The 27,923-nt window shown below is 43.6% G+C and overlaps 1 protein-coding gene across 3 annotated transcripts in view; it reads left to right on the top strand.

The window, feature by feature from the left end:
- The window catches only part of LOC143342399 (discoidin domain-containing receptor 2), a 192,359-nt gene that overhangs the window by 134,096 nt on the left and 30,340 nt on the right, over positions 1–27,923 (top strand). For all 3 annotated transcript variants that reach the window (XM_076766227.1, XM_076766225.1, XM_076766226.1), the window contains exons 6-9: positions 4,055–4,202; positions 4,949–5,256; positions 16,608–16,815; positions 27,145–27,484. In XM_076766227.1, coding sequence (XP_076622342.1) covers positions 4,055–4,202; positions 4,949–5,256; positions 16,608–16,815; positions 27,145–27,484 — 1,004 coding nt within the window. The remainder of the gene's footprint in view (positions 1–4,054; positions 4,203–4,948; positions 5,257–16,607; positions 16,816–27,144; positions 27,485–27,923) is intronic.

Here is a 27,923-nt window from a genome sequence, read left to right as displayed (position 1 = left end):
CCGCCAGCGCGGAATTAAACTTTGGGGAAATTTACAAACACCGAATATTCGAGGTTAAGTTTTTGGAGAATTAAAACGTTTCATTTGATATATAACCTTCGTCTCAAGCAGTAATTCAATTGAAATAAGTGAGTATAAACATTCCTGGCAGGCCTGGTATTTCCTTCTTTCGAGATAAAAACAAAAGTTAAACCAAAGAGAACTTTGTTTCGCGCATACATTTAAAAAAGGATACGTGCGTAAGGGGGGGGGGGGGGTATGATTAATGTGTTTACGAGTTCGTGTAACCGGAGCAACTGCACAGTACAAGGGGTAGGTAAAAAGTTTCCGTAATTGTGGAAACTGTCGCGCAGAGTCGATCGAAACGTCAGATTGTTCGCAGTTTCTGGAAACAGGCTTCGAGGAACAATGGTTATCGGTCGAAAAGGGGAGGCCGGTGTCACAAAATCACAAATTACATGAACGGACACTCCGAGCGTGTACCGAGGAAACCCGGAACAATAACGCAGATCGATATCAGCTATAATTGCTCAGCGCTTAACACTTGACCCCTGTGCGCATGCACTGGCGTGTGCTCACGCACGCATTCGTGCATCGAGGGGGAAAGTAAAAGTAGCAGGAAATTGCATTAGAATGGCACGCACAGTCTCGCCCTGTGCATATGCACCAGCAGGTAGAGTTGCAAGGTCATCTAGCGTTTCGAAGGTCTAACAGCCGGGGGTAATGAAAACTAATATCCACCCTCGGCAGTCATCACCCTGAACGCTCGTGCGCCAAAGAATGGCGTTCGTCTACTCAGTGGCGTCAGGTTTCGTTAAAACGTTACTTTGCTTCATATTTATCGCGAAATACCAACGGGGTCGGAGTGCTTCGAATTTTCAATTTTTGGTCACAGTTTTTTTTTCATAAAAGGACAGCACGTAATATCGCGTTGAATTTAATTTCGGAACGTACACGGCGGTTACTTTGAATGTTCCGTCCCACAGGGGAGTCTTTTTTTATTTTTTAAACCTTCCAATATCCCGGAGCACCCGAAACTGCGTTAACATTAAATCGTGGATCGACGGAAACAGTTAAATTTCTTTTTTTAATATCTGTCCTCGCAGTATTTTTATGGAATGACCTTTGCGTAGCATGATATAACGTGAAACGAGAATCAAATAAAATGCACGGTGAACTAAATTAACTGTAAGCATAATGGAGGTTAGAACATATGGGAGGTCTTAACAATAAAGGATATGAGTTGTAGCACGACTGCTTCGACGTGTGACTAGAATATTCATACGTCTCAAGTGAATAGAGGCTTTGATGTTCCCCTAAATAAGGAAGTCTACGATATGGACCGTAGGACTGTACCCTGGACCGTAGAGGTTCATGAACAAACTGTAGAATATTAACCCCTTAGGTATTCATAATTAAATTCCCTAGCAACTTAATTAAATAATACGAAAACACCGTCGCGACGTAGATAGACAATTTAAGGCGTCATTTATTTCGAACAAAATAATTCGTTTCGAAAAAGGCTAAGAGGTTTCTGATCATGGTTCTAAACATATTGAAATTAACGAATATACCATAGTTTTCGCTAAAATGACAATTTAAATAGCAAATGGTAACTAATTTTACGTATGACGGATATAATCGTCAAACACAGCTGACTGGTTAAGCATTCAGTAATTGAAATGTCTGCGTACGAATCCTGGTTCGACGATCCTTTTACTTTTTCTAATGGTCGTCGAGCGGTAAGAAAATGAATTATATTGGAATCGCTGGAATATACGAGTAATAATGTAATCGCGTAATTCTACTTTAAATATTGAAGGAAAATAGTGTTTGTACAGGTTTGAGGAGGTCTTCTCGCGCACGATAGATTTAAGGGAGCCATTTGGAGAAATTAAATTCTGCGCGCGCGTTGCAATCTCATTAAATTCCTGGGGAACAAACGCGTGCTTCTACGCCAGTGCAAAGTGTGGCAGCGTTGATGGCGTAACGTGCTACCGGCACGGGTCCCAGGGTGCCCGAAATGAGAAAGAATCGACCCCAGACAGAGGGGTGGGTAGCCAGCCGGAGTTCGGTAAGGTATACGCCGACCAAGAGGTAAGGGTTCACCTTGGGGAGTGCTTTCCAAGTGGCAGTTTCTCGAAGGAAACGATGACCTGCGAGCCGGCAGGACCGCCGCTAGGGCGGAGAAACCGTAAGGGTTGGCTTCAAACATTGAAAACCTTAATTACATATTTATAGGAAAAAAATCCCACACGTGAGACCGCCGCCGCGTCACGTATTCCGAATTTTCGGAAAAACGAGCACGTCTGCTTTAGGACGACGTAAACGGAAGGAATAAAAGGGTATCGCGCCCCTGCGAAGCAATATATCCTCGACTCTTTCGTTCGTATATTATCTAAGAGTCACGAGGAAAAGATATTTATACTTTTTTAAAAATATTTTATCGTTTGGAAAATCCCCGTGTATTAGAAGTTCTGGCGAAAACGAACGTTCGAAGGGACAGGCAAAGATTCTGTAAAAAAAGCGTATCGCGAGGGTATCGAAAATTTCAGTGTGAAATCAATAATTTAGGAAGAAAGGACAGCAGCAACCGAGCAACAAATCGAAAGAAAGAAGGTTGCCGCGTAGCGGTAGAAAGGAATGGAGAGGCGCGTTGGGAATAGAGGCGGTAACAGTGGTCGAAGTCGATGCTTAGTCGTACCAAAAAGAGATAGGAGCCAGGACCGATGGTACGGAACGTGTGTATGTACGTTCAACGGGGGGGTAGGAAACGTGTGCAGAATGTGTCGTGGCTGCCGCAAAATGCTCTGTCACGCAACTGTGTTGCATGCTGCGCCCCACACAAGAACACTTCTGGCTCGTACAGCCGCGTAGATTTATCCGTACAACAGGGTTGTATACAGGCGTACCCGCAATCGTGCCAGACCGAGAGCCGTACGTATAGTTGCACGTACACCAGCCCGACGCGTCTGGCTATCTGCTCGCCACGAGGCAACGCCAGTTCGCGTGATCTCACGGGACCGTGCACCCCTTTTCCACCTTCAGTTTTCTGCGCACAGTCCAACGTCCCTGTGCCAACGTCAGATAAACCGCTTATTTTATTCATAAACCCACAACGTGAAATCAATATTGCATCGGCCCTGGTGCACGCCGCGACGATAGAGAGAAACGGAAGGGGGAGGAGGTGGATGTCGGCAATATGGTCGTCTCTCTGACGAGGATCAGAGAATGCGGGCGATGGACGTTTAACTCAACCCCATCGCGAGAGAGGGCTGTTCCTCTCTGTCTCTTCCTCGACCCCGTCCCCGTCTCTGTGATCGTTCCTCTCTGACGCTCGCTCGTCCCTTCCGTCCCATCTCGTTCTCTCGTCATACCTAACGTGGTGGAATGTGGGATGAAATTAGTCCTTAGTCACCCCCGTCTGACGCGATGGAACGCGACGTCCGTACTGTGACGGGATGTCCAGAGCCAGACGATGGTATTCCAGTATGTGGCCAAGTGCAGAAACGCATCTTCCACGCGCGATATAAATGTCATCGAACGAGGGGGATGCTTTGACAGAATATTGTGGCGCGCGTCGGAGGGGCGACCTTGACGCGCGATGATTATATACACTTTTTCCTGTCGACGACGCGTCGAATGGGGTTGAAACGTTCGGAGCCGGGAAGTTCTGTTTGTGTTTCCGATTCTTTCGCGTCTGTGTGCGATACCACCACACCCGTTTCGCTTCCGATCGCATCGCGGGGATTAGAGTTGCCTAAAGATCCGATGTTTCGTTTAACCCTCGAAACGCATGCAGGCTCGTTGTCACCTATAACAAACTTTCCGGTTTCAAAGAGGATCTGTGATTAAAATTTATAAGATGAAAATCAGGAATGACAAAATAGACGATAGAACGTTGGTCCATCGCGTGATAAATTCAGCATTCGCGTGCTTGGAACAATGGGCGAAAGAAATCCACGTTTCCTCGATCGCGAAACGGGAAAACTCGAAGGACAGACCGAAGACCGGACACTGTCCCGCTCTTTAACCAACGTTTCCGCTGTTTCAGATAATACAGGGTAACACGAACACGTATTTGGAGTCCAAGCACGAGCTGGAGCCGCCTCTGTGGGCGAGCAAGATCCGTTTTCTGCCCTACAGCCATCACACGCGGACGGTTTGCATGCGGGTCGAGCTCTACGGATGTTACTGGAGCGGTAAGCTGTTTGCACTCTCCAATTTTCAGTAGAACTTGCCGCCGCTTAGAATACTCACCGGACTGTCCATTAACCCTTATGCCATTGCCGCGTGCGCAAATTTGCTTTTCGGAATCTTGCTTGCACAATTATCCCTTTCTTCCTTTGACGAAGCAACATCGAATTAAACGTTTAGCCAAACGGAAAGTTACTCACCGCGTTACACGCTTCGGCCGCGTCTTAGTTGCACGCGTTGCAACATAAATACAAAGAATCCCGGGAACTGAAGTTGCTCGGTTTGCCGCGGGAACGTACGCAACCGTAACTAATTATTCCCGCGAAACTCACGAAAAGACGTTTCGAGGCTCCCGTCGAGGTATCAAATCCATAAATAATCCAAGGGTGTTTTTAATCCCTGTATTTTCTCTACGTAAACCGTTCCTAAAGCAATATTTTCACGTCGTTTGCATTTTAAAAATAGTTCCAACCGGTATCAACAAAGATAAGAATATAATTCAGAGCTTTCCTTTATGAAAAGGATTCGGGAGAAGATATTAGCGAAACCCCATTGTAGATCACCGAATTCCCTTCCCCGGATGCTTCCTTAATTAAATACCACTTTAAGGTTATTCGATTCCTCTCTGACGCCCACGTCGAAAATTCTAGCTCGTCGTAATCATAATAATGTCCGCTGACAAAGCGAGGCTTTTACGCGAGTCATTAAAAGGCGGGCCGGGGGACTTCACACCTTGATCTTTTTACCGCAGACGGCGTGGTATCCTATTCGATGCCCCAGGGTGATAAAAGGGGTAATGGATGGGAATTCTTCGACGCCACCTACGACGGACACTGGGACGGTGAGCTGCGCCGTGGCCTGGGTCAGCTGACAGACGGCAGGACAGGTCCTGATAACTTCAAAATGGGATATTACGATAACGATCGCATGCAGGGCTGGGTCGGCTGGCGGAACGATACACGTGGACAGCCGGTCGAGATCAAGTTCGAGTTCGACAAGGTCAGAGAATTCTCGGCCATCCATATCTACTGCAACAACCAGTTCACGAAGGATGTTCAGGTAGGTGACGATTGCTCTCTCGATAGACGAGATTAGATCTTGAGTTATATCAAAATGGTAATCACTCGACGTTTCCTATCGATAATTCGAAGGAACGTTTCGGAACCCTGTCCCATCCCTACTAAAACGCTCGAAAATACTATACGTACGAAAGCTAAATTTCGATCACGTCGATACGATCGTCCTCACGATGTCGTGAACTTTCAAATAAAGATCAAATTAAGAGGGGGCGGATGTACCGTTTAATTACCTATCGTGCGCCTTCGCAATCGTAAATACACGGAGAGAGACGAATCGTTTACTTTCGGTCTGGTGACATTATTCCTCGGTCCCCGTAAGGAATGCGCAAGCAGCGTCGATCAACAGGCTTAGGATCCACGGTTGTTCGAGATCGTTTTACCGTCACCTTCTTCCCTTCGTCGCGCAGCATCTTGCCGTCGAGATGCTGGTCCTCCGTATCCCCACGGTTGATTGAATATTCCACTCGACGCTTTATCAGCCAGACGCCGGCTGAATATAAATACAATCTGAAACGGTAATTCCCAGCAGTTCGATATCTTCGAACGTGGCTTATTGGCGTGATCGGGTCGTGGCGTTGCATCCAAACCGGGAATAATCGCGACACCCGATCTTTGTTATTAAACGAGAAATTAACCCCTGGCAAACCCTTGTAATTCGTACGCCTCGCTAAGAATTTCCAACAGTGATTTATCTTCGTCGACGCGAATCGTAGCTAACAGTTTTTTTTTATAAACGTTCTCTATTGAATTAAAATCAGAGCCTCTCGATGGTCACTCTCGAAAGTTCAGTAGCAACAAAATCAGCCCTCGATGGTAGTAGGAACATCGAAGCGTTATCTTGTTAGAATATCGTGTTTTCAACCTCCATTCACGTTATGAATGGTAACAAATACTGCTGGTGGATTCGTCGCTAAGGCTGACCCAGCAAACAGTTCGCCTCGAATGCAATTGGACTCTGACCGAATTCAAAGTTTTTAAATCAATGTTTCGGTAACGAACCAACGCCGTTATCAACGGCTGTTAGCGAATATAGGGAACGAGAAAATTGCCCGACATCAAAGTCAATGAAAAATAAAAATGAGTACACAGGTCGCTGATAGTCCAATATTCAAACCGTCTATCTATGGATGTTTATCTCTCAGTGGCTCTAAAGTTGGGCAAATTTTCCATTCCCTATATTCGCCACCAGATAGCCATAATAGTAAAATCATCTAGAAAGTTTGAGAAATATAATAACGAAATGTTAGAAAAATGCTGAACGTACAATTAAGGGAAATCGAACTTTTTTACCGCAATTAAAACGCGTTTGCTCTTCGAGAAAATACACCAGTTGCTCTCCGTTTTGTTGGCACGATAAATACACGCGAAACGTGCGTTCGCGAACGACCAAATAGAATTTCGTTTATAATTTGGGTGTTCGGTAATTAGTAAAATACGCAAGACGAGGCGGCGTTGAACCGTGTACGTTTTTGCACGCGCGCCCGGGAAATTAATGTAAATTCGCGAACGCAATTCCCGGGTGACCGACAGAGAAACGCTATTGCTGTCCGTTCGAGAACGAATAGGAAAGTTTTCGCGTCATTCGTTACTGGCGTAATCCGATGCGTGGCGGACGCCGGAAATGAGTTCGCAGGCTCGCATTATCCGGTGGGGGGGACATTCTTCGTCGCAGAGGCGGCCAATAATTCGATCCCTTGTATAATTTCCGTTTCGCAGCGATTCGCGACCCTTCCGCGACCGTTCACGCTAACTTCGATAATGTAATGCAAATACGTCTGCTCGGTTGCCCCTCTCGCATTGATACAGACGCGATACAGGCGGGCGCGTGGCCGGCATGCGAAATCGCCCCCGCCTGCGTCGGAATTATTTCCGCCTGCGGAATAAAACTCTCAAGCGCAGCTCAAACTTCAGATTTATGTAATTTGCCGTTTGCTTTTAACGACACGCCCGGCACGTTGACCGGGACAGTGTTTCCCAACCTCGTTTTGTAATTTATTAAGACGGTATTTCTGTAAAAAGAAAGGGGAATACGCCTAGAGTATAATTAAAAGGTGGACAAATTTTTCGACAAAATTAAAAAATTTCAAATCGTTCTGGAAAAATTATTTTCGGTTGCAGGGGTCAATTACAACCATTTTTGGTAAATAGGTATACCCCCGAAATCCTACGCAGTTTCGAGAAAAAAATTAATTACCGAAAATTTCATGTCTGACCATACCATTGATATGTTTCACTGAAATTAAAAAAAAACTTCAAATCGTTCTAAAAAAATTATTTTTGGTTGCGAGGCTTAATTACAACCATTTTTTGTGAATAAACATACCTCCGAAATCTTTCGCACTTTCGAGAAAAAAATTCAGAAAGGTGGACAAATTTTTCGACAAAATTAAAAAGCTTTAAATTGTTCTAAAAAAATTATTTTCAGTTGCCGGGGTCAATTACAATCATTTCTGGTGAATACACATACTCCCAAAATCCTACGCATTTTCGAGAAGAAAATTCCTTACCGAAAATACAATGTATGGCCAGAAATATTACTCTGCATGCGTATGTTTAAAACATCATAATTTCTGAACGAATTGGAGGATTTTAATGTTTCAAAACGCAAACAACGCGTATTCTGACGAAGAATATGGTAGAAATTCTAAGAATATTCGAAAAGTTGTTCCTTAACCCCGTAAAATAGGAAAACCCCATAAAAATGGTCCAATTTTCAAATGACCATAACTTCTACAATAGTCAATGGATTTCATTAAAATTTAGGAACGTCATTAGGACCCTATAGTATCGTTCTAAACATCGTATTATGTAAACGTTGTCGAATGTCGAAAAACGGTACGAATTTTCCGGATGACCCGATAGTTCTCCCCCGGTAGCATAAGATATTTATGCGTCCATATTAACAACAATGGCGGCGGCACGATAACGGGAGCACTTGAAGAGCCAATAACGTAGCCCTCGGGTCCGTTCACGGCCTATGTATTCCACAGTGCTCGTATCAAATCCGCTTTAAACTCACGCGAGTGTTTTGCTCGACGATGCAGTGCATTTAAAGATTTGCCGGCGCGTGCGGTGAAATATGCATGGACGATTATTGAACAGTACCATAAACGGGAGACCCCGAATTTTGATTCGGATAAAAGCGTTCCTGAGCGGTTCTCGCGCTTCAAAGGGAGGGACGCCGATCCGCTTTCAATCAATAAAGCTAAATCGCGCGGTCACTGTGTACAGCATTAAGGAAGTTAGTTCAGGCTGCCGAAAAAAGAGCCGTCATTTTACGAATGCTTTCTATATTTATTTATGCTATTCGCGGGTGAAACAAGGGAGATAGCGAAGGGATCGTTTGTTCGGGTTGTACATCCCTTAAATGGAAATCCATTTGCGATATCACGTTGATCTGCCACGTTATACTTTCACTAAATATAATAATTTGTACTTTGAACTCATTTTTTATCTGCTGTTCCTATCCCACTAAGAGGACTATCTTTGTTTACGGGAAGTTCATGTAATCCCGTTTTTTTCGAATATATTTTCACCCATTTTATCGCGCCGAGCGTTATCTATTAGACTTTCAAATGCACCCCTCGCTTTATAAATCGGTAAATATTATTGCTTACTGACCAATACTGTTTCCCATCAAATATAATATTTGTTGAATTGAATAAAAATCAACATTGCACGTGCAATCCGCTAACAAAATGAAAATTTCCACGGTGCATGTGTTCCACGACTCGAAACAGTTCTCAATTTGGAGTAAAAGTCTCTGGACGGAGACCAATAATTACCGAAATATTCTTCAATGACAAATGATGGAACTTTTGTGTGTAAAAAATCCGTACCTGATACGCAAATTTAATGTTTTTACCAACGCGTGTAGATACTTTGACGATGTTGCTCTGTAAATTAATTTCGCAGAATGTGACAGGTCTCTGCATAGCAATAAAATTTAGTTTACGTCGAAAAGCGGGATATAATTCTCGTTTATGGCGCCTGGGAGAAAAATTCAGGAAAATATCCCGGCAGATATTAAAAAATACCTCGATAATTGTTGGTTTTTCACACTATATAGCTTGTTTTTTACTCGACATCTTTTTATACGACAAATAGTTAACGTGTAAATCCAAGCGATAGAATTAAATGGTACACCTACTCTATTCAATGTCCTTGTAACTTCATTATTTCTTAAAATCTCGATACAATATTTTCAACTTTAATCAATATCGTTAAAAAGGAATCCTATGACGCGTCAAACGAGAATATCCTCTTTAAACAAGGATCGTCAATTTTCAGTCCACGAAGGTCCATTTCAACGAGCGTCATCATAATTATTTGGCGACGTTAATCGTCGATGTTTACGAATACCGTCGGAATACTTCAGCGAAGAATCATTAAAAATTTCGGCCGTGTCGCTCGAACGCATCGACATCGAGCATTTGTTCGGATAAACAACACCGTTTAATTGCAACAATGAATCGGTCCGCGCTCTGGGAACACGAGAAGAGTATATTTTCGGTATCGGCAATTTCACGCGGGACCATGATGAAACTGACGATATTTTATTTCGTGACCCGAAGTGGGGGGGTGGTGGAAAGGGGTTGGCAGGTCGAAAAATCATCGGGACATTCCGGCAAGCGCCCCATGTAACCGGACGTTTTTCGAACCAATTAATACGAGGTTCGATGACCCGCGGGCGAAAAAAAATTTTCGATTTGGCGACCTCGCGGAGATCTTCCCTTAACGTGTTGACTGTCGTGTCATCCAGTTCGTAGCGAGCCCGTGTCACCGAAATACAGCTAACATTTTAACGTGCCGCTATTTTAGTATATTATTATATAATAAGTGTGTGAACGAATGGGAACGAATAATTTCTTAAATATGTTGCACGAACTGTGGTCGAGTGGTAACGTAGATGTATGAATGGTTTAGGTTTTCGAGTGGATGCGTGCATGATCGTTTGGACGAAGGATTTTAGTCAAAATTGAACAGCGGTTGTAGAAGAAATATTGTAAGAAGAGTGTGAGGAAATGTATGTATATCAAAAGTTGAAAATTGTTTCCTGCAAATCCTACACAATTAGCGCAGAAAGTTAACGTTAGGCAGCAGTGAAATGTTGAAGTAGACGCTAGGCATAAGAATTCCGCGTATAAAATTCTCTCGCTTATCGCGCGGAGGTCAGTGAACACAAGTATGCAGACGCACGGTGCCAGAAGAGAGAGAATATTAAGCGCAAAGGACGCCGGAAGCACCCTCACCAACGCGTGGCGACGGAGTATAAACGATGGACGCTCTTTGACGCGGCGGACCTCTGAAACCGCCAGGTTGGTGCCCTCTTCGTGGTCGGCCTTCGAAACAGAAGCACCGAACACCCGATCGTCCTCCAGATTCCCTTCCACGTCGCCAGATTTTATATACAGAGTGACCCCGGACCGCTGGCGTAGCCTCGCAGGCTCATAAACCGGAACCCCCGCACAATGGCTCTGTCGGGGCTTTGCCCGTGGCGCATCTTTGATATCCAAATAACATTTTCCCCTTCGACGGAAGCAGCCAGCGAAACACACGCCCGGCTACGGGCGATAATAGACTGCGATACGAAACCGCCTTCCCCCCGTCCCTCGAAACAGCCCTCCTACGCGTTTTGCCACTGTTGCCAAAAGGGGCGGCTCCGGGACGCGGATAAAAAGGAAACGTCGTCTTGAGAGATGGGACGAAATTAGCTACGACGAGCTGCGAAAGGAACCGTGAATCGTCAACTTCGTAATTACGTTGACTTTTCGGTTCTTCAAGGGGAACCACCACCCCTCTCGAACCATCAAGGCGTTTCGGAATCCTTCCGACCAAAGAGAATATCAGATATAAATTTCTCGTTACGAAAGATGTGGAATGAAAGATACGAATTACTTTGTACGGAGAGTACAATGGTATAATATACGGATAAGAATTTTCAAATTTAATACTTCGTCCAAAGACCACATTTTTTATCGGTTCAACTGTTTGGCATAGTCGAAGATACGAACAGATTGTGTTTACGAAAATTATTTGGTATAGAAGGAGGCACTGTATAAATAATTTTCTTAGAGTTTAAAATATCAAATTGAAGTTCTTAATTGGAATACTGTGCATTTTTATACTACAACAGCGTGTATTAAGGCGAGATCAATAGCGTGCCATTCAATGTAACATAAGAGCATAAATTAGCAGACCTCAAGGAATCAGGTCAACGTGAATTACGGATCGTCGGCCACCTGAAGCTTGTACTATGATTCTACGTACTCGAATTAGACCACTCAGGTTTTGGCCAAATATTCCTACTATGTGGAATGTGTAATGTAGCAAATATTGGAAACTAAGGATCAAATAAGATTAACTTGCTATTAGAGAGATGATTTGCGCAAACGTGTAACTTCAACTTCTGTGCTATTCCGTTTCTATTCTATTCTATAATTTTGCTCGTTTTTGTACCGTGTAAGACGGTGACCGCGTATCAGAGGAACAACAAAGTCGTGCTCGAAAGTTTCACGTTTGCGTAAAAATCAAGGCACAGAGATTGAACAAAATAGTAACCACCGGGTAAAAAGTTGCTCAGTTTCCGGCAAACGATACGTAAATCGTGTAACACCTCGCGAACGTGGAAACCTTTCAACGGTTTCGCGCTTAATGCTGTTTCGCAGCGAGCGCCGCGAACGAATGCCAACTCCTCGTACGATGATTCCGGTCACGGAATCTCGGGCATAAGTAACAAGATCACTTTGTAATTTCCTTGTACACTCGGGGAACGTTTGACGTCGCAATTTAATAAACGTAACGACCGAGACGTCTGCGAGTCAATTTACTCAGCCGGTCTTCTCGAGAGAAGAAATGAAAACGAGCAAAATCACCGCTACGTCTGATAAGATCCTACGCCGCGTTTCTAACAGTGTGCAAATACTTATCCTCGACTCGTACAAGGACCGGCGTCCCGTCGCCCTTCGTTCTTTCCAGCTCGTCAAAGTGCATAAATTTTCCTGATTACATCCCGGTCTAGATGCAACGGTCTTCCGTCCGTTCACCGACTCCCGTGTCAATTTTATTTACGAATGCTCTTTCCTACGGACTCCATTTCAATTTCGTTCATGGACGACGCGTTCCCCTTTGATGCTCGGGTAGACGCCCGAAGGCCGTCGTAACTCTTAACACTTTTGCTCAGAAGAACGTACATATACTCTAAAAGGCATTGGATAATCTACGAAAAATATACACGTATAAAAGAAGACGTATGTTGGAGCAAAACATCATTTCTTTTAGAGAGGAGATTATTTTGATACTTAAAATCTAATTTATATACGTTAAAATCATCACAGAGAGGCAGAAAATTAATTTATGAAGCTAATAAACTTTTATTTCGTTTTGACCTCCAAAGATTCTAAACACATTTAAATTTCCGAATATATTTTAGTTTTCGTTAAAATTACAATTTAAATAACAAATAGTAACTAATTTTACGCATGACGGAATAGTTATCAAACAAAGTTGACTGGTTAAATAAACAATTTATATCGTATTAAATCTTGTATGATCAATAGGAAGTGCTAAAATTTCCTTGGGTATGTAGCGTCAAAGTAAATGTCAAAATAAACATAGAAGATAGCAAAAATTATAGTAGGTTATATGGTCATTAGGTAGAGGATAAAATACCCTTTAAAATGAGCGTTTGTGAGAGTCGATAGCTTTATTAGTTCCGGAGATATGAAGATTTTAATTTCAAGTCGATGCGGTGGCTAGTTTCGGAGATATGAGCATCCGAAGTTTGTTTACGTTTTTGATGCGCTCGCGCGAGTTCATTCATCCCCCGCGCGCGTAGATAGTAGACAGTGCGTAGTAAATTCTTGGAAATACTACGCTTCCGCGTCACGCGACTGTCTCGACTCGCGCGCGACAAGGAGGTACGACGCGACGCGTCAGACGGAGACAGAGATAGTCAAATTAAGAAAAATACCCTTTTACATAACTTACGATATCTCGAAAACGGAAAGTCGGATCGACAAAAACCAAAAACCACTTTAAAAGGGAGGCCTTGCCGCTTCTAACAATGTCTCAATAATTAATAAAACACTAGTGGTTTCGGAACTGCACGCGTTTAAAGTTTTAGTATTTTTAATACGCGTTCATAGCCTTTCCTAAGGCGGAGAGCGGAATTTAAAACATTACCTTTTACATAAATTGCGATATCTCGAAAACGGAAAGTCGGATCGACAAAAACCAAAAACCACTTTAAAGAGGAGGCCTTGCTGCTTCTAACAATGGCTCAATAATTAATAAAACACTAGTAGTTTCGGAACTGCACGCGTCCAAAGTTTTAGTATTTTTAATACGCGTTCATAGCCTTTCCTAAGGCGGAGAGCGGAATTTAAAAAATTACCTTTTACATAAATTGCGATATCTCGAAAACGGAAAGTCGGATCGACAAAAACCAAAAACCACTTTAAAGGGGAGGCCTTGCCGCTTCTAACAATGGCTCAATAATTAATAAAACACTAGTGGTTTCGGAACTGCACGCGTCTAAAGTTTAACTATTTTTAATACGCGTTGTTAGACTGTTCTAAGACAGTGGAAACTGTAGATTTTCTCCTGTCATCTTTGCTATACATATATTTCCTTTTTACATCGGAAGCTAATTAGAATTTGACACCAAATTTTGTTGTACATGTTTTTCTCAGGAAACAACCAATAAGAATAGAAGTCAATATTGTAAAATTCATTATAAGAAAAGTCGTGAAGTTAAATGGAGTTAAAATAATTCTGTGTGTCAGATATTCTAAATGAAATTTTAAAAATGGTCATTTGATCGGTCGTGGTAGGTTTATTGTTAAAAGAGTAAAGTCGTTGATTATTCCCATAGAGGATGACTAGAATCGTCGTGAGTGAAAGGGTTAGGTTTGCATACAGTCTCGCGTTTAGTCGCGGACAGGACGATGTAACGTTGCTCTTTGAGTATAAGTCTGTTTGCCCGGAGACTGCAGCAACGTTGCGGCGAAACTATTTTCCTGAGGGAGTCGGGGAATAAAAAAGCCTCGCGTCCGGGGTCGGCTTCCCTCCCCGAAAACTCCATTTCTCTCCGTTGAACCGTACTGTAAAAAAGGGATTTACTTCCAGATCAGTTATTGCGCTTCGTCCGGTATATTATATCGGATAAGCCGAGCGGTCCCGTGTCTCTGCGTCTGACTCCTGGTGCGGATCGCGAACACCCAAACTACAGCCAACGCCACAGTTTCCATCGCCCCGATGCAACTTCCAATCCAGCCAATCCCCTCCAACTCATATTTCGAATTAAAAATAAATAAAATTTGAATTCTCAACTAACGCTCAACTTATCGTTAAATATAGGTACTTTCATTCAATGTACAAAACGTTTCAGAAATACCAAAATAGTAAAGAATATCATGCGTCCCACGAGCCTTAATATATCGTGTCGAAGTAACATGTCCGAAAATATTGCGATGTCTGTCCGTTTCGTTGAATAAAAATTTGTCTTGTCGAAAGGCCTCTGGCAAAGGGCATTCCGGATGCATCGTTTGGTACACGCGAAACCGAGGTTGGCTTGTCCCCGCGTTTTCGATTGAATATGCCCCGCTGGTGGACTCAGAGCGTCGACACGCGGAGAAACGAGGGAGAAGCAAACGAGTTTTATGACGAGCCATCGGCTACACGCGGACAGATACACCGGGGCATCGATAACCGATGCCATCGGATAAACGCCTCTCCCGTCACCGGGATATCGTTTCCGACTCCCATCGGTTCTGAAACGAATCTTTTGTAATTGGATTTACATGACGCGAGTTACGATAACGAAATCTTCGGGAGCCGATTCCGACGGCGGCGTATCCGCTCCAGATGTTGCCCCGCGGTTTGCGACAATGACGTTATCGACTTTCGACTCGAACCGCAGCCGTCGAAGGGAAGTTTTCTTTCGTCGGATAATTTGATAGCCCGTGGAAGCGTGTCGGGTATTAGATCTGCAAAAGGGATCTCTGCGGTTAGCCATTTATCGAACTTTGAAAGGTTTTGTGTCTTCTCGACTACGGGATAATAGATTTTGCTACTTCGCTTGATATGTTCTTCGAAGACTGAAACGTCTGATTTAGTACGACTAGTAATTTCTGTCGAAATTGTTGCAATCTTCGTTATGAAAGTTAATCAAAGTACGCCTTTACAGTAAAATCGGAGGAACGAACATTTTTGCAATAAAGTATCCGATAAAATCGATATTAATATAACAGTTTTACTAACGATACGATTCGAATAAAATGACACATCCAGCAACTGAACGTTTCGAGCGATACCGACAATAAACTAATTGGATATCTATCGCACCGCAAGGGGTCCGACCGCAAGGGATTAACGTCCTAATTTCATGCGAAATGTCGACACCTGTCAACTATTGGCAGAAGCATCTACACAGGGTGTCTCGATAACTCTGTCACGAAACGATATTCCCGTTTAATTATCGTTTTATTATTAAATTTTTTGATGTAAGACTGAGTAGTAAAATCTCTTAATCGCGAACGAAAATTGAAATCTAAAAGTGTAACCTCGAAAAGGTGATCTACCCTCTAAAATATTTGCTCGCGTAAAAAAAAGCAGGAAACAGAGATTTTTGTGGTGATAACGTTGTTGCCTCACCCTGTACAGACAAATGGAGGCTGGGTGGCTCGTAAAACGCACAACCTGAGACGAGATTATATGGACGAAACCTCAACACACTCTGGCTAAGTAAAGCCTTTTGGGACCTTGGATAATATTTCTGATTTATGATCAGATCATATACCCTATCGAACTTCAGAGACGCATTAAAGTTTTATAACATCCTCAAAAGTCATACGACTTTCGTCCCCACCTTGCGTGGGAGGATCGTATTTTACTTTGTTCCTAAATCTTCTTTGGCGAGAGCTGGTTTTGACTCGACTCCCTATCCATCAACGTCATACTTCGTCTGTGTCTGTTTTATTTCATCTATACACGGGCTTATTTAGGTTTTCCGGCGCGTTTAAAGGCTACCGCGATCAATCTCTCAAGCTTGCCGCAAGTATAATAAAAATGGATATTTATTTTGCTGCGTTTCATCGCGATATACGGGTTCTGGATCTTGGTATTTCTTCCAAAGCCAGACTAAAAATTCAGAAAAATAATTTCCTTGGACGCGCAACTACGTTTATTCGTTGGCAGGACTCTTAAATACAAGATTTCACAGTTTCATTCGGTTCTTCAAAAGAGAAATTTGTTTCCACCTTTAACGTATAGTTAATTCACAAACTGCAGGATTAATCAATAAATGGATCCTTCGATGTTGGGTTGCAGGTGTTTTCTCAAGTTGATATACTGTTCAGCATCGGCGGGAAGTACTATACAGGCGAACCAATCACCTACACTTACATGGAGGACAAGATATTCGAGACATCGAGGAATATTACCATCAAGCTTCATCATCGTGTTGGCAAATACGTCAAGCTGAGACTCCACTTCTCGGATAGGTGGATTATGATCAGCGAGGTGACCTTTGACTCCGGTGAGTAAACGGAACCAATCATTCCTATTCAAACTACTGCCAATCAACAAGAATATATTGGATGCGCTAGCTCCGCCGAAGAAAGGATGAATACGCGAAACGTGCGATTTCCGTGTGATATACTGCACAATCTTTGTCGAACCGTTCTATTCACAAGTTTGAAATACAGCCCGACGAGGCATACGTACAATACCGCTTAAAAGTTTCGGCACACCGAAGTAGAAAACCCTTTTCTTAACGAGTCGTACCTCGAATGCCCCCTTTTCATCGTGAAATGTGTTAAAGATTAAAATTTTAACAGACAGTTAAGGAAAGTTTGCATTAGAAAATTCTCCTAGACAAAATAGAGCTGTTCTTTAAATTACACCAAGGTATACATCTATGAGTTTGCAGAAGTTCCTATCGTACCATGTAATTTCTCGTGAAAGACCGCACAACTTTTCTATTTATCGTTTGTTCCTAACTCCAGTCAACCCCTAACTTCGAAGGGTAATTTCATCCCTCGAGCACGAATCACTGGTCGCTAAAAAAAGACACGCGCGTAATATTTTTAGGTACTCCATCCATTATATATGGCGAGCTTCATCGAAATCGACGTGTAACGCTCGAGCGATGGTCCCTGTTCAAACAGAGCTATAATCTGTCCCGGCGACTAGAATAGACCCGTGTAAAACCAAACTTAATACAGGACAGGGGAAGCAAGAAACATACAGATTTGAAAGACAGACGTGAACCAAGGGAATAGGAAACGGTGATTAAATATTTGATACGCTCGGTACGTTTCTTTTTATAATTCCGGGTCGTTTCGTTCCCGATTCGACGCGACCGGTGAACGCCACCCTCTTTCGGGCCACGATCCACTGGCTCGCCAACCCCTGCACGCCAATCCGATAGGCCGGCTACCGACTGTCAATCATTGGAAAATAAACCCCCGGCTCGCGTGTATAAATTGATACACGTTAATTGACAACGGCTTATTATATATCTGTCAGTCGGACGATTTCGATTAAGTTGTGCACCGTCCACGAAAAAAAGCGGATTCGTCCCGCAGCCGCGGGGGTAGGCGAGGGTGGGAAGCAAATCGGGACCGACTGGTCGTCGGGTGTTTTACCGTTCTGTCTCTTTCTTTCTTTTTTTTCTTTTTTTTTCGACGGCGCTCCATATTTTCCTTCCACGCGAATGGAGAGCTTCTGGCTCGATACGAGGTAACGTTCTGTTTCAATAGAAATCAACTTGTCCGTATTCTCGACGGGGGTGGGCGGGATACAGCGTGAAAGAGGGAGAGAAATAACGTTGTGAACGTTAGACACGGGAAAGCGCTTTATCAACGGTGATATAAAATCGCGGAGCACGTCGACGTTGCACAGAGTGTCCTCGATCCTCTCGACTGGAATATAAGTTCCGTCCGATTCAAATGGAAATCGTTTCCTTATGTCGAGTTTAGCCGTATTTACGGAAGATTTTCCGCCGGTGCCCGTTCCCAAGTAAAGAGGATTTATAATGGGAACGATATCAGAACGACAGGAAAGTAGGGGGGAAAAAAATAAAATCAAGCATTTGATTTCATAGCACAGTGCAAACACTCGACTAAACTCCCGTTGCGTCGAAATACTAATGAGTCATTCTACGCCAAATCGATCACTCCTAGCGCTCGATGTCACGGATTTCGATGAAATTGAAATATGATGTACTCCGTGTGAAATTATTGGAGGTTTAAGTCATCGTTTCAAAATTGTGAATTTCAACGAGGTTAGAAAAAATGAGTACTAATCGCAAAGATGACCTTAGGTTTCCTGCACCCTAGTTATCCGCCTTGAGAAGTCAAGCGAAAATGTAACAGTTTCATCGTTCTTGCTCGCTTAAAACGGCTTCCGGCTTTGTTTTCCGACGAATTAGTTCACTTTTAGCGAGTGATTGAATCGACGAGCGCCTCCGTGGAGCGCAACCGCGGCAAGGAAATCCAATTAATTCGAAGATGACGTACAAACCCGACGAGGAGGTAAAAAAAGGGCTGAACGACCTTTGCCGGGTGAAAAGCACGAACAACAAAAACGAAACGCGCTAGTGCTCTTCGTTTCCAGCGACCGACCACGGCCCTGTGGAGAAAGATTCTTTGTTAACCGTACCGAGGAATTAAACGCAACGGTGCTCGAGTCACCGAACAATCGGACAGAGAACTCTGCCCTCCTCGTAGAATCGTGTCACGAAACTCATCTTCCGAGCTTTATCATTTAACCGGAGAACGCTCCTAAATGGGCATCAAAGACGTTTCTGAAGCGGAAGAATTGATGCACGAAAAAGGGAAAAAGAGACAACAACGTCCTTACCAACAACAGAGCCTGCATGGAATCGCGTGTGAAACGACGATACCTCGTACCGTAATCTCTTCTTTTTTTTTTTATTAAAACGCACGGAACTATGAATAGAAGATGATGCGAGTATGGAAAAAAACGTCTTAATATTATGCTAGGTATTCGAGCACAATGAGCTTTTTGTCAGCAAGATTTTCCAACCCAACAACGGGTTCATAAAGTCGGCAACGAAAGTTTTCCAGTCAACGTTCCGTCGACCACTGCTTTTTTTCCGTTTCAAAGGATGTACAACGGAAATGCACGCCAAACAATTTTCCCGTCGAGCGAACAAGGAACTGGAAAAAGACGCGGACAGATCCGAAATACGCGATCGCTGAATCGATATGCGTTGGTTTGCGATTTTGTAGGCGGTCTCGTTTCATAGATTCGCCGAAAACGTTGAAGTCGCTGCGTTCCTCCGCGGAAGTTCAAAGGGGAAAATATCGAATTCCGAAGTTCTTAATTTATGTGGAAAATATCTTTCTATTATCCAATTAAATGGTTCCGAATTGGAGATAAAGTCTTCTATAATTCGTTCGCAAAACGGAAATAATTTATTTCGTAGGGTCTAAATTGTCCTGCCTTTGACGGAACTAATAAGGGATTAGTTATCGTTAAGATTTTCCGGGTAAAATAAATAATTCTAGGCAACGACCCTCGGTAATCGCATTTCATCCTTTCGCGTCGTACCCCCAAACGAACCCCGACGAAACTGTTTTTCACGCAGGTGAACGAATCGCGGCCGTGACGAAACGAATTCGAAAGGATTCTACGATTAATGCGAGCAAGACCGTGGCTGAAAGGACGAGGCCTTTGTAAGCCACGAAACATGAGCTTCGCGGCAATGGGCTGCTGTTGCTAATGACGCGTCAGCCGGACTACTTTATTTCAACAACTTCGTCCGCGCCATCCCTTTCAGTACCGCCAGCAACCCCTTTCTCGGATCCCTCCGCCGAATCGGTCCCCTCTGGACAGATAATTTCATACGGATCTCGTTCGCGTGCTCCGCGTGAAATTCATGCTCGTTGATTCAGGATCCGCTCATTTATTTCGAAAGAAAAGAAGAGTCAGACCGTAGGGGATGAAAACCGGGGAATAGCGACCGAAGAAAAATGACTCGGTCCGACGACACACCCTACAAATGTGACCACCGTGTGACTGATGTTCGTAGAACATAATTCCTTTCCGCGAAATTCATTCAAACGTCGCATACTAGCTAATAGAGAAACGAGAGTTGAATTCAAACTTTGGCTCCAGGTTTTCTAATCCACCAACTAAAGGTGAAAATTTAGTAATACCGAAAAAGGGTCGTTTTCATCCTATTGCTAATAAAAATTTGCGAGTTCGCAGAACAGCCAAAACTAAAGGAATATTTTTAACCGGGGAATCTCGATCCCCAAAGTTGTAACTCTTTAAAGCTATCTTGAGCATCTATCGGAGGCACGAGAAAGTTTTTTAAATAAATTCTTTATAACGTTTGATGTCGAGGAAACATAGTATAGGGGTAAAAGTTTCGAGCTTAGTTCCACTCCTTAAACTGAGTTTCTTCGTTTAAAAGTAATACCAGTGCTTTATTTTTAGCTGTTCCACAAACCTGTAAAGTTTCGTTAAAATTGACGTCTAACACTTCCGTACGTGTTACTGTCAGGTAAAAGTAACTCTACTGACCCTAATATTGATACAGCAGATGGAAAGGTCCAAATATTAGCTCGAATAAATGCTAAATCTTCGACTAAACTTTCTAATAACTCTGTTTAAAAATTTCTTCTACTTTTTGCAGTTTGTGAATTGTAACAATGACATCGAAAATAGCCGAATATTTAAGGAATAATTTCTGCCCCTTAAAGTAAATTAATACGTATGCCCTATACATCTCCAAAGTTTTAGAATTGTTTGAATTTTCGTGTTGCTCCGAATTTGCAAAAAAAATATAAGAAGCCATGTTCCCAATCAACCTACGTTTGCATAAACGTGGATAATCCACGGATTATACTTGGGAAACATTGTTAAATTTACAAAAGTAACAATTATCGAGAAACTACGCGCGAAAAGGAGGGACCGAAGCGACCCGATAAAAATGTCGGGCCAGAAACATAGCAATCGAGTCTGGCCGTCCTTCAGACAGCTTCTCCAATCGCGCGTTCCGTTGATAGCAAAAAGGATTCGTTAAAAAGTTTATCGACAAGTCGTGCCCGTTTATTTTTTCGCGATCTCTTTGAAGACAATCGTTCCATCCGCCGGTAAGCAACTCCGCAGAGAGGAACGGGAGAATGAAAAAAAGGAATAATGAATGCACCCGGTCCGATTCTTTCAGCTACCATTCGTTCCTGGCGAAGGTCCTGCAGGGATTTCGCTGTTCCTTCTTATTCTCCTCCGCGAGAGACGTAATTGGACAGGGAAATACGAGAAGCCGGGCGTGAATCGTCCCGCCAGGTGGATGCATGCCTCTTTCTTCTCCGCCTCTCCGGTTACCGTGGCTGTCGTAAAAATGATTCACCGTCGAGGATCGCTCATCCCATTCTGTTCCTTAAATATTCAAAATATCGTGTCCCTCCGCTGATATATCGCGAGCATTTACCTCGCGTCGGGCGTCATTGTGCTCGCATTCGCGATATTAGGGAACCGCCTCCGGCGTCTACCCTAAGATTCCACGCCGGATACTCGATTATTAATCGACAAAGAGAAGGACCGGAGGGGCAAGGTCGCGGAAAAATTCACCTAAAGTTATCTCGTTAATAATCCCATTACCGAGATCGCTGCTTCGCGAGATTAACTTGCACCGTTCGCGTGAAAAACCTTGCAAACAGGTGACGAAATTAATCGCGATCTTTCCCGGCTCGTCGTCTGGAAACTGGGAACTTCGTCAACTACGTTATTAACCGGCGAAATGTAAACCCTTCTGCTACAATGATCCGCGTTATAAACGGTACGGTAAACTGTCGAAGTTGCACCATCCACAATCAGAAACTAATTTAGATTCCAGAGGATGGAGTCCACAGTCATCTAGTTATCTACGATTCTATTTAAAATTCAAACTCTACCACGCACTCTATTCTCTCGCTTAACGACCGAAACTTTCCCCCGTCGAAAAGATGCGGGGTCGCGGTAGGCAACTAAACACTTTTTATTTTATTTAACGAACATCTATTCTATGTCTTTTTGTGAAATGTCTTCCTTTAATAGTTCTTTGTTTCCCGGATGATAACGATACATTTGATGCTAACGATCGAACGAACGACAAAATAACAGTTCATTGTTATTTTACCGCTACTCCGTGACTAATTTCTGGTAGAAATAGTTGTAATGCAAACATGTTTCAGTATATTTAGCAGCAAACCGAACGTCCATAAACGTCCGTCACATAATACGACAGAATTAATTTGCCTGTTAAATACCTGCAGAGAAAATTTATCGAGTATCTATAGGCATTCGTAGCAACGAAAAGGTCAATTGAAACAAAGCTACATTGTTTTTGCGTGAAATCTAAAAGCACGACAAAACTATATTATTCGAGTTACGAGGTATCGCGTTATAATGATCAGAGGAATAATGAACTCGTGAAAACGATCGCTTGCAGCGACATGCGTTCAAAATGTAACGTGCAACGGGCAGTCGAGAAACTGCCAGACCAAATATATAATAAAATTGTTAAAAAATAGCAGCGTCATAAATTTTCGCGAAAACAGTCGTGGAAAGTATCCACGTGCAGTATCAAACAAACGTAACAAAACAAATTTCCAGCACAAATAACGCGTACGAAAAATTAAATACATTTACAGAATAGGTAGCAACGCGAGAAAACTTTGCAAAAATTAACTCGTTGAACGATAGATTTCTATGTGATATTTTATCTTGAAATGTTCCTCCAAAACATATATTAATCGATTAAATAAAATTGAACATTTCAAGTAGAATTAAAAGTTTACTGTTTCATTCGACTTCTAATTGCAAAGGCATTCTGAAAATGTATATACAGAAACAATTGGACGTACGATTAATTTCAGAGCGCGCAATCAGTTTCGTCACGGAACGATCGACAATAGCGTCCGATAAATAAAAGTAAAACGAGGTGGACGCATTAAGGCACCGATTGGCGGCGACGTCTGATGTGCTCGAAGCACCGGAAGCATCCTTTCGTCAGACAATCCCACGGTGGCCGATTCACAATGGCCGGCGGTTCGATTAAGCCTCCGTCGGCTGAAAAGCAGGTCGCGGCAGAAACGATGTTCCGCGGCTCCATTTCCGTTTCCAGCGGTAAATCAAAGCACTTTTCTTTCCTCTCCGGTTCTTCTTTCGCGAGAACGCGTCGCGAGATCAAGGAGCGCATTAGTTGCATTTGACGTCGAGCGTCAGCTGCACATGCACGCAGCAGCACGTGCACCGTCGCGTTGTCCCGGCGTCGTTGGCTGACGCGAGGGAACGCAACGGGGCTGGAACGAACCCGTAGGGAAAAAGATAAATAAAAGAGGGAGGTAAGAGAAATAGAAGACGGGGTACAAAACCACGCGAGGAAACCGCGGGGCGAAAGAATGAGGCTCCTTACCGAACTCCTTTCCGTCGAGATCTTTTTATTGATTTTATTTTCATTCCGTGCTCCGAAGAAAGGCATCCCGTTGCACATCTCTCCAGCGCGCGATGATTTATACGCGGAAGATCCACCTACGTAAGTTATGGCTCACCCTTGTCGCAATCGCGCAGCATCCTGATCCGATCGTAAATCTGGCTACCGCTGGTACTCTGTACCGAGGCACGGAGTGTATGCAGCAACCGGGAGACCGATTCTGTTATTGTTTTGATGGCGAAATAATCGCGGGGGCTACGGAACCCGCTATAATTAAACGGGAAACTCGGTATCGCGGTACGTCGGAGCCAGTTTCGAAAATATTTAGACGAGCCGCGGTAATATACGGCAGGCTCGAATTCTATTTCGAGTCGCTCCCTTTCGTTTTCAACGCGACGAATTCGTGTCGCTCGATAAGCTCGTATTACAGTTTAAAATTTTGGAAAAATATGTATTTTCTTATTTGTTTCGAAGAATTTTAAACCTCGAAGATCTGGGCGGAATAAGGAAAACGATTTCGCTAGAAATCTGCTCAAAGTGTCGTATCATCGAATCGAACGACAAAAGGAGAACTCCGTCGCTTCAAAGAAGTCGAACGGTTGCCTCGCGGCCATATTGTTTCGTCTCGACGTTAAGAAAGTTTGTACTGACTTGCTGGTATTATTGGGAAACCGAAGTAAATAACGTATTAAGTTATCGCTTTTCTTTCTATTTATCTTCTTTCACGACTAGACACAAAGTGCCTGAAGCGAGAAACAGGAATTTTATGAAATGTTATTCCCCTTAATAATAGAATCTAAAATTATTGGACTTGCAGGGGAAGCTCCGGAACGAATTAACCGCGCAAATCAAGAACACGCCGTAGTTTCTATTCAAATTCACTTATGTGTAACACAGACGTCATAGGTACGTTCTACATCGTTCTCCTTCATAAGAAAAAAATCGCTCGATCAATTGTAGCGCACAAAGCAGACGCAATCCAGCATACAAGCACGCGCGAGTGTAACGAGCGCGCCGTATAAAGAATTTAATTGGAAACTCAATTCCGATTATGACACTCGAAGTCCTTTGCACGCGCGTAACCGTGACAAGGGTGTAATTGTAGCGCAAAAACGAGAACATTGTTTAACGCATTGTTTAGCACAGCGAACACGGGGCGTTTTAATTTAAATTGCACTCGTTTCTCCAAGTATCAATCGACAACGGGCAGCGCGTTGCACTTTCGAAATCCCGTCTCTTTCGCAACAGCAAGTACATACGCGAAATAGAGGGATTCGTTTTTCGAGTGCCTTCATCTTCTTTGATACTCGTTATCACATTGTTCTTGCGAACCGTCTCGTTAATATTCGCGAAAATGTTGCTTTCCCGAACAAGAATTTTTTAAATCAATTTTACGATTTTAACGATTACTCGTAAAGCACTGCTAAATGTACAAATGCCACGCGACTCGAACAGGTGACTAACAAACACGGCGACCGTAACCCTACGCGAAAGGATGTACGAAGGAGTCGATTCCCGAGCAAGAACCTGTGAAAATAAGAAGTAACAAAATGCTCCGTAACGACGAGTGCCACAGGTGTCGCCGCAGAAGCCGCCTTTGTAAGAAAATCACGGTCCCCGGTACAGGGAAATCCGCTTCTCCCGTGCCGGAGGACACGGAAACGAGGAGCACGTTCTTCGACCGGCTTGGTCCTCATCAGCGACACCTGCAACCCCTGTTTGCATGGAAACTCATTTTCGTTAAATTGCCAACGAGCTAGTGGCTAGAACCGCTCGACGGAGCGAGGTGCGCCGCACCACCTGACGCGGGTGGTCTCCGCGAAACAAAACCCCTTTTCACAGTTAACCCCCGTCTAGAGCAAAGAATGTTTAATATCAGATTTCATACGGGATACACAGGGCGGCAGACGGTTTGTCAGAAGCGACAGAAGGGAGCACGACGCTTGCCAAGGCCATGTAAAAGCCGATATCAAACGCGACGACAGCTTTGTTTCATCCAGAATAATCCTGCCAGGAATCCACAGAGCACCGCGTCCGTGGATCGGGCTGCGGAAGGCTTCATCGGTGAAACCTGGGTAGACTCGTACACCCTTACGATCTTCCTTTTACCCTGGGCGTTCTTTTTGCTCGACGACCCCAGTTTTTACTGCCCTGACGGACGGCCAGGCCGAGGCTACGTCCCTCCCGATGTCTGGGAAGATTTTATTTAACGAAACAGACCGCGGTGATAGGATTCATGAACATCCGGGGAGAAAATTCCCGTGATACACGGGTAACCGCGAAGGAAAGAAGTTTCACTAGCGTCCATCTTTCACCGTTTTTGCTGAAAATATTCCTGTTTGATATTTTACACGGTTACTTCGATTCTATAATATATGTTTGAGGAATTAAAGAAAGTAGAACGTAAAACAAAAACGTGTAATCGCTAATCGTTTCGTGTTATAGGCAAGACTGCAATAAACGCGTGTACGTCACTGGGGGGTGAAAATTTGTTCAATGTCCAGTTACTGCGCGTTTATTTGTTCGTGACAGCGTGAAACGCGATTTTGTCGCCCTTTCGAGCGTTGGGAAGACAGGGGAATACAACGGTCGGTATATTTTCACTTCCCCGGCTCGTTTTTTCGAAAGCAAGTCGTCGTTCCGCTCGTTCAGAGGCACAGCCAGATATTATTAAAAATTCCATCTCGACGAAACGCCCTAGGGAGATCCGAGGAGAACGCTGTAATTAGACAACCAACACTCGTTCGGCGGTCTTTCAATCAAGCAAATGGAAAATTCCGCGGAACGTTGCGCACTTTTTTTCATCGAAACGCATGCAGGCTGATTATGCGCTCTACATGCGCTCACACGAGCACCTTCTTTCCGCTTAATGATTCCGCGTTTACTCAGTGGTTCGTACGTTAATGTATTCTGCCCCAAATGCTCGCCGTAACAAGGGTCTTTAAGCGCGCTTACGCATGGTGTGACGCCATAAAAAAAAAAGGAAGAAGAAAAATAATAAATTCGTGATTCGCGATCTCTCGGGCAGAACGTTTTAATATCGAGAAAATGAAATGTCGAAGCGAGCTCCCGTTTGTTCGTCGCAACATTTTCGGTGACCCGGTTTCGAGCAATTTCCACGACCGTATCGAACGATAAAAACGAACTCTGATCTCTCGCATTCCGAACCGCGAATAACGCAGTTCGGAATTGTTATTATTTTTATAAACTCAACGGTACAATCGTTCGATTATTCAACCCTCTATAACTTGAATTTGATTCTTGAACAAAGTTATGCAATCGAATAAATGCGAACTTCCGACTGTCCTGCTGTGAATTATAAAATAAGTATAAATTAAAAATGACGATACATAATAGTTTGCTGGGTTTGTACCAGTAAGGAGCAAGTTACTATTTTCTTCTTGTCGTTTTACACAGATGTGGCTCACGGTAACTTCACGCCAGAGGAAGCACCGACAACCGAGTCACCCATTCAGAGCGACGTCTTCGTGGAGAAAAACGGTGCCGCGGAGGGTGAACTTCCGGTCTCGACGGCGAAGCACGACGACCCGACGTACATGGCGGTCGTGATCGGCGTGCTAACCGCCGTGATCCTTCTGCTCGCTGTGGCGATATTTCTGATTGTCTCGAGACACAGACAACGCAAGTGCTTCGCCAGTCCCATGACTGGCAAGGCGCCGTCTCATCTTGGATCTACCTGCGCCACCGTCGAGAAAGGCGCCGCGTTGATGGCGTACACTTTGGAGGATGACGAAAGGTGAGACTCCACCATCGGTGAAATTCTCGATTCGAAATCGTACACGCAGAGAGAATAAAACAAGTTCCTAAATTTTCATGCTTCTAAATTCACGGAAATTCAAAAGATGCAAATGCAGAGCGTTCAATTATTCTCGCGAAAAAATTAAGGGGTGATTATTTATTTCCCACTAATCCTCGAAGGGGAGTTTATGTTTCGAACATCGCAGAATAGAAAGAGCAATCTTTGGAGACATTTTACCTATTACCATTCATTGTTTGCCGAGCCTCGACCATTTGTTCGGGAGATTTCTTTAAATATTTGTTATTAAACGATAGCGTTGATTCGTAAGGATGAAACGAAACGATGTGAACACAAAGGATTTGTGGCTCTCGCTGTCACAGTAAATATTACTACTAATAATATTGGCTTTCAAGATAGGCCTACGGTCTCGCGCCGA

Source organism: Colletes latitarsis, chromosome 6, assembly GCF_051014445.1.
Source record: "Colletes latitarsis isolate SP2378_abdomen chromosome 6, iyColLati1, whole genome shotgun sequence".
NCBI classification, from domain to species: Eukaryota; Metazoa; Arthropoda; class Insecta; order Hymenoptera; family Colletidae; genus Colletes; species Colletes latitarsis.
Note: the sequence above shows the minus strand (reverse complement) of the source record. Positions and strands in the feature narration are given on the sequence as shown.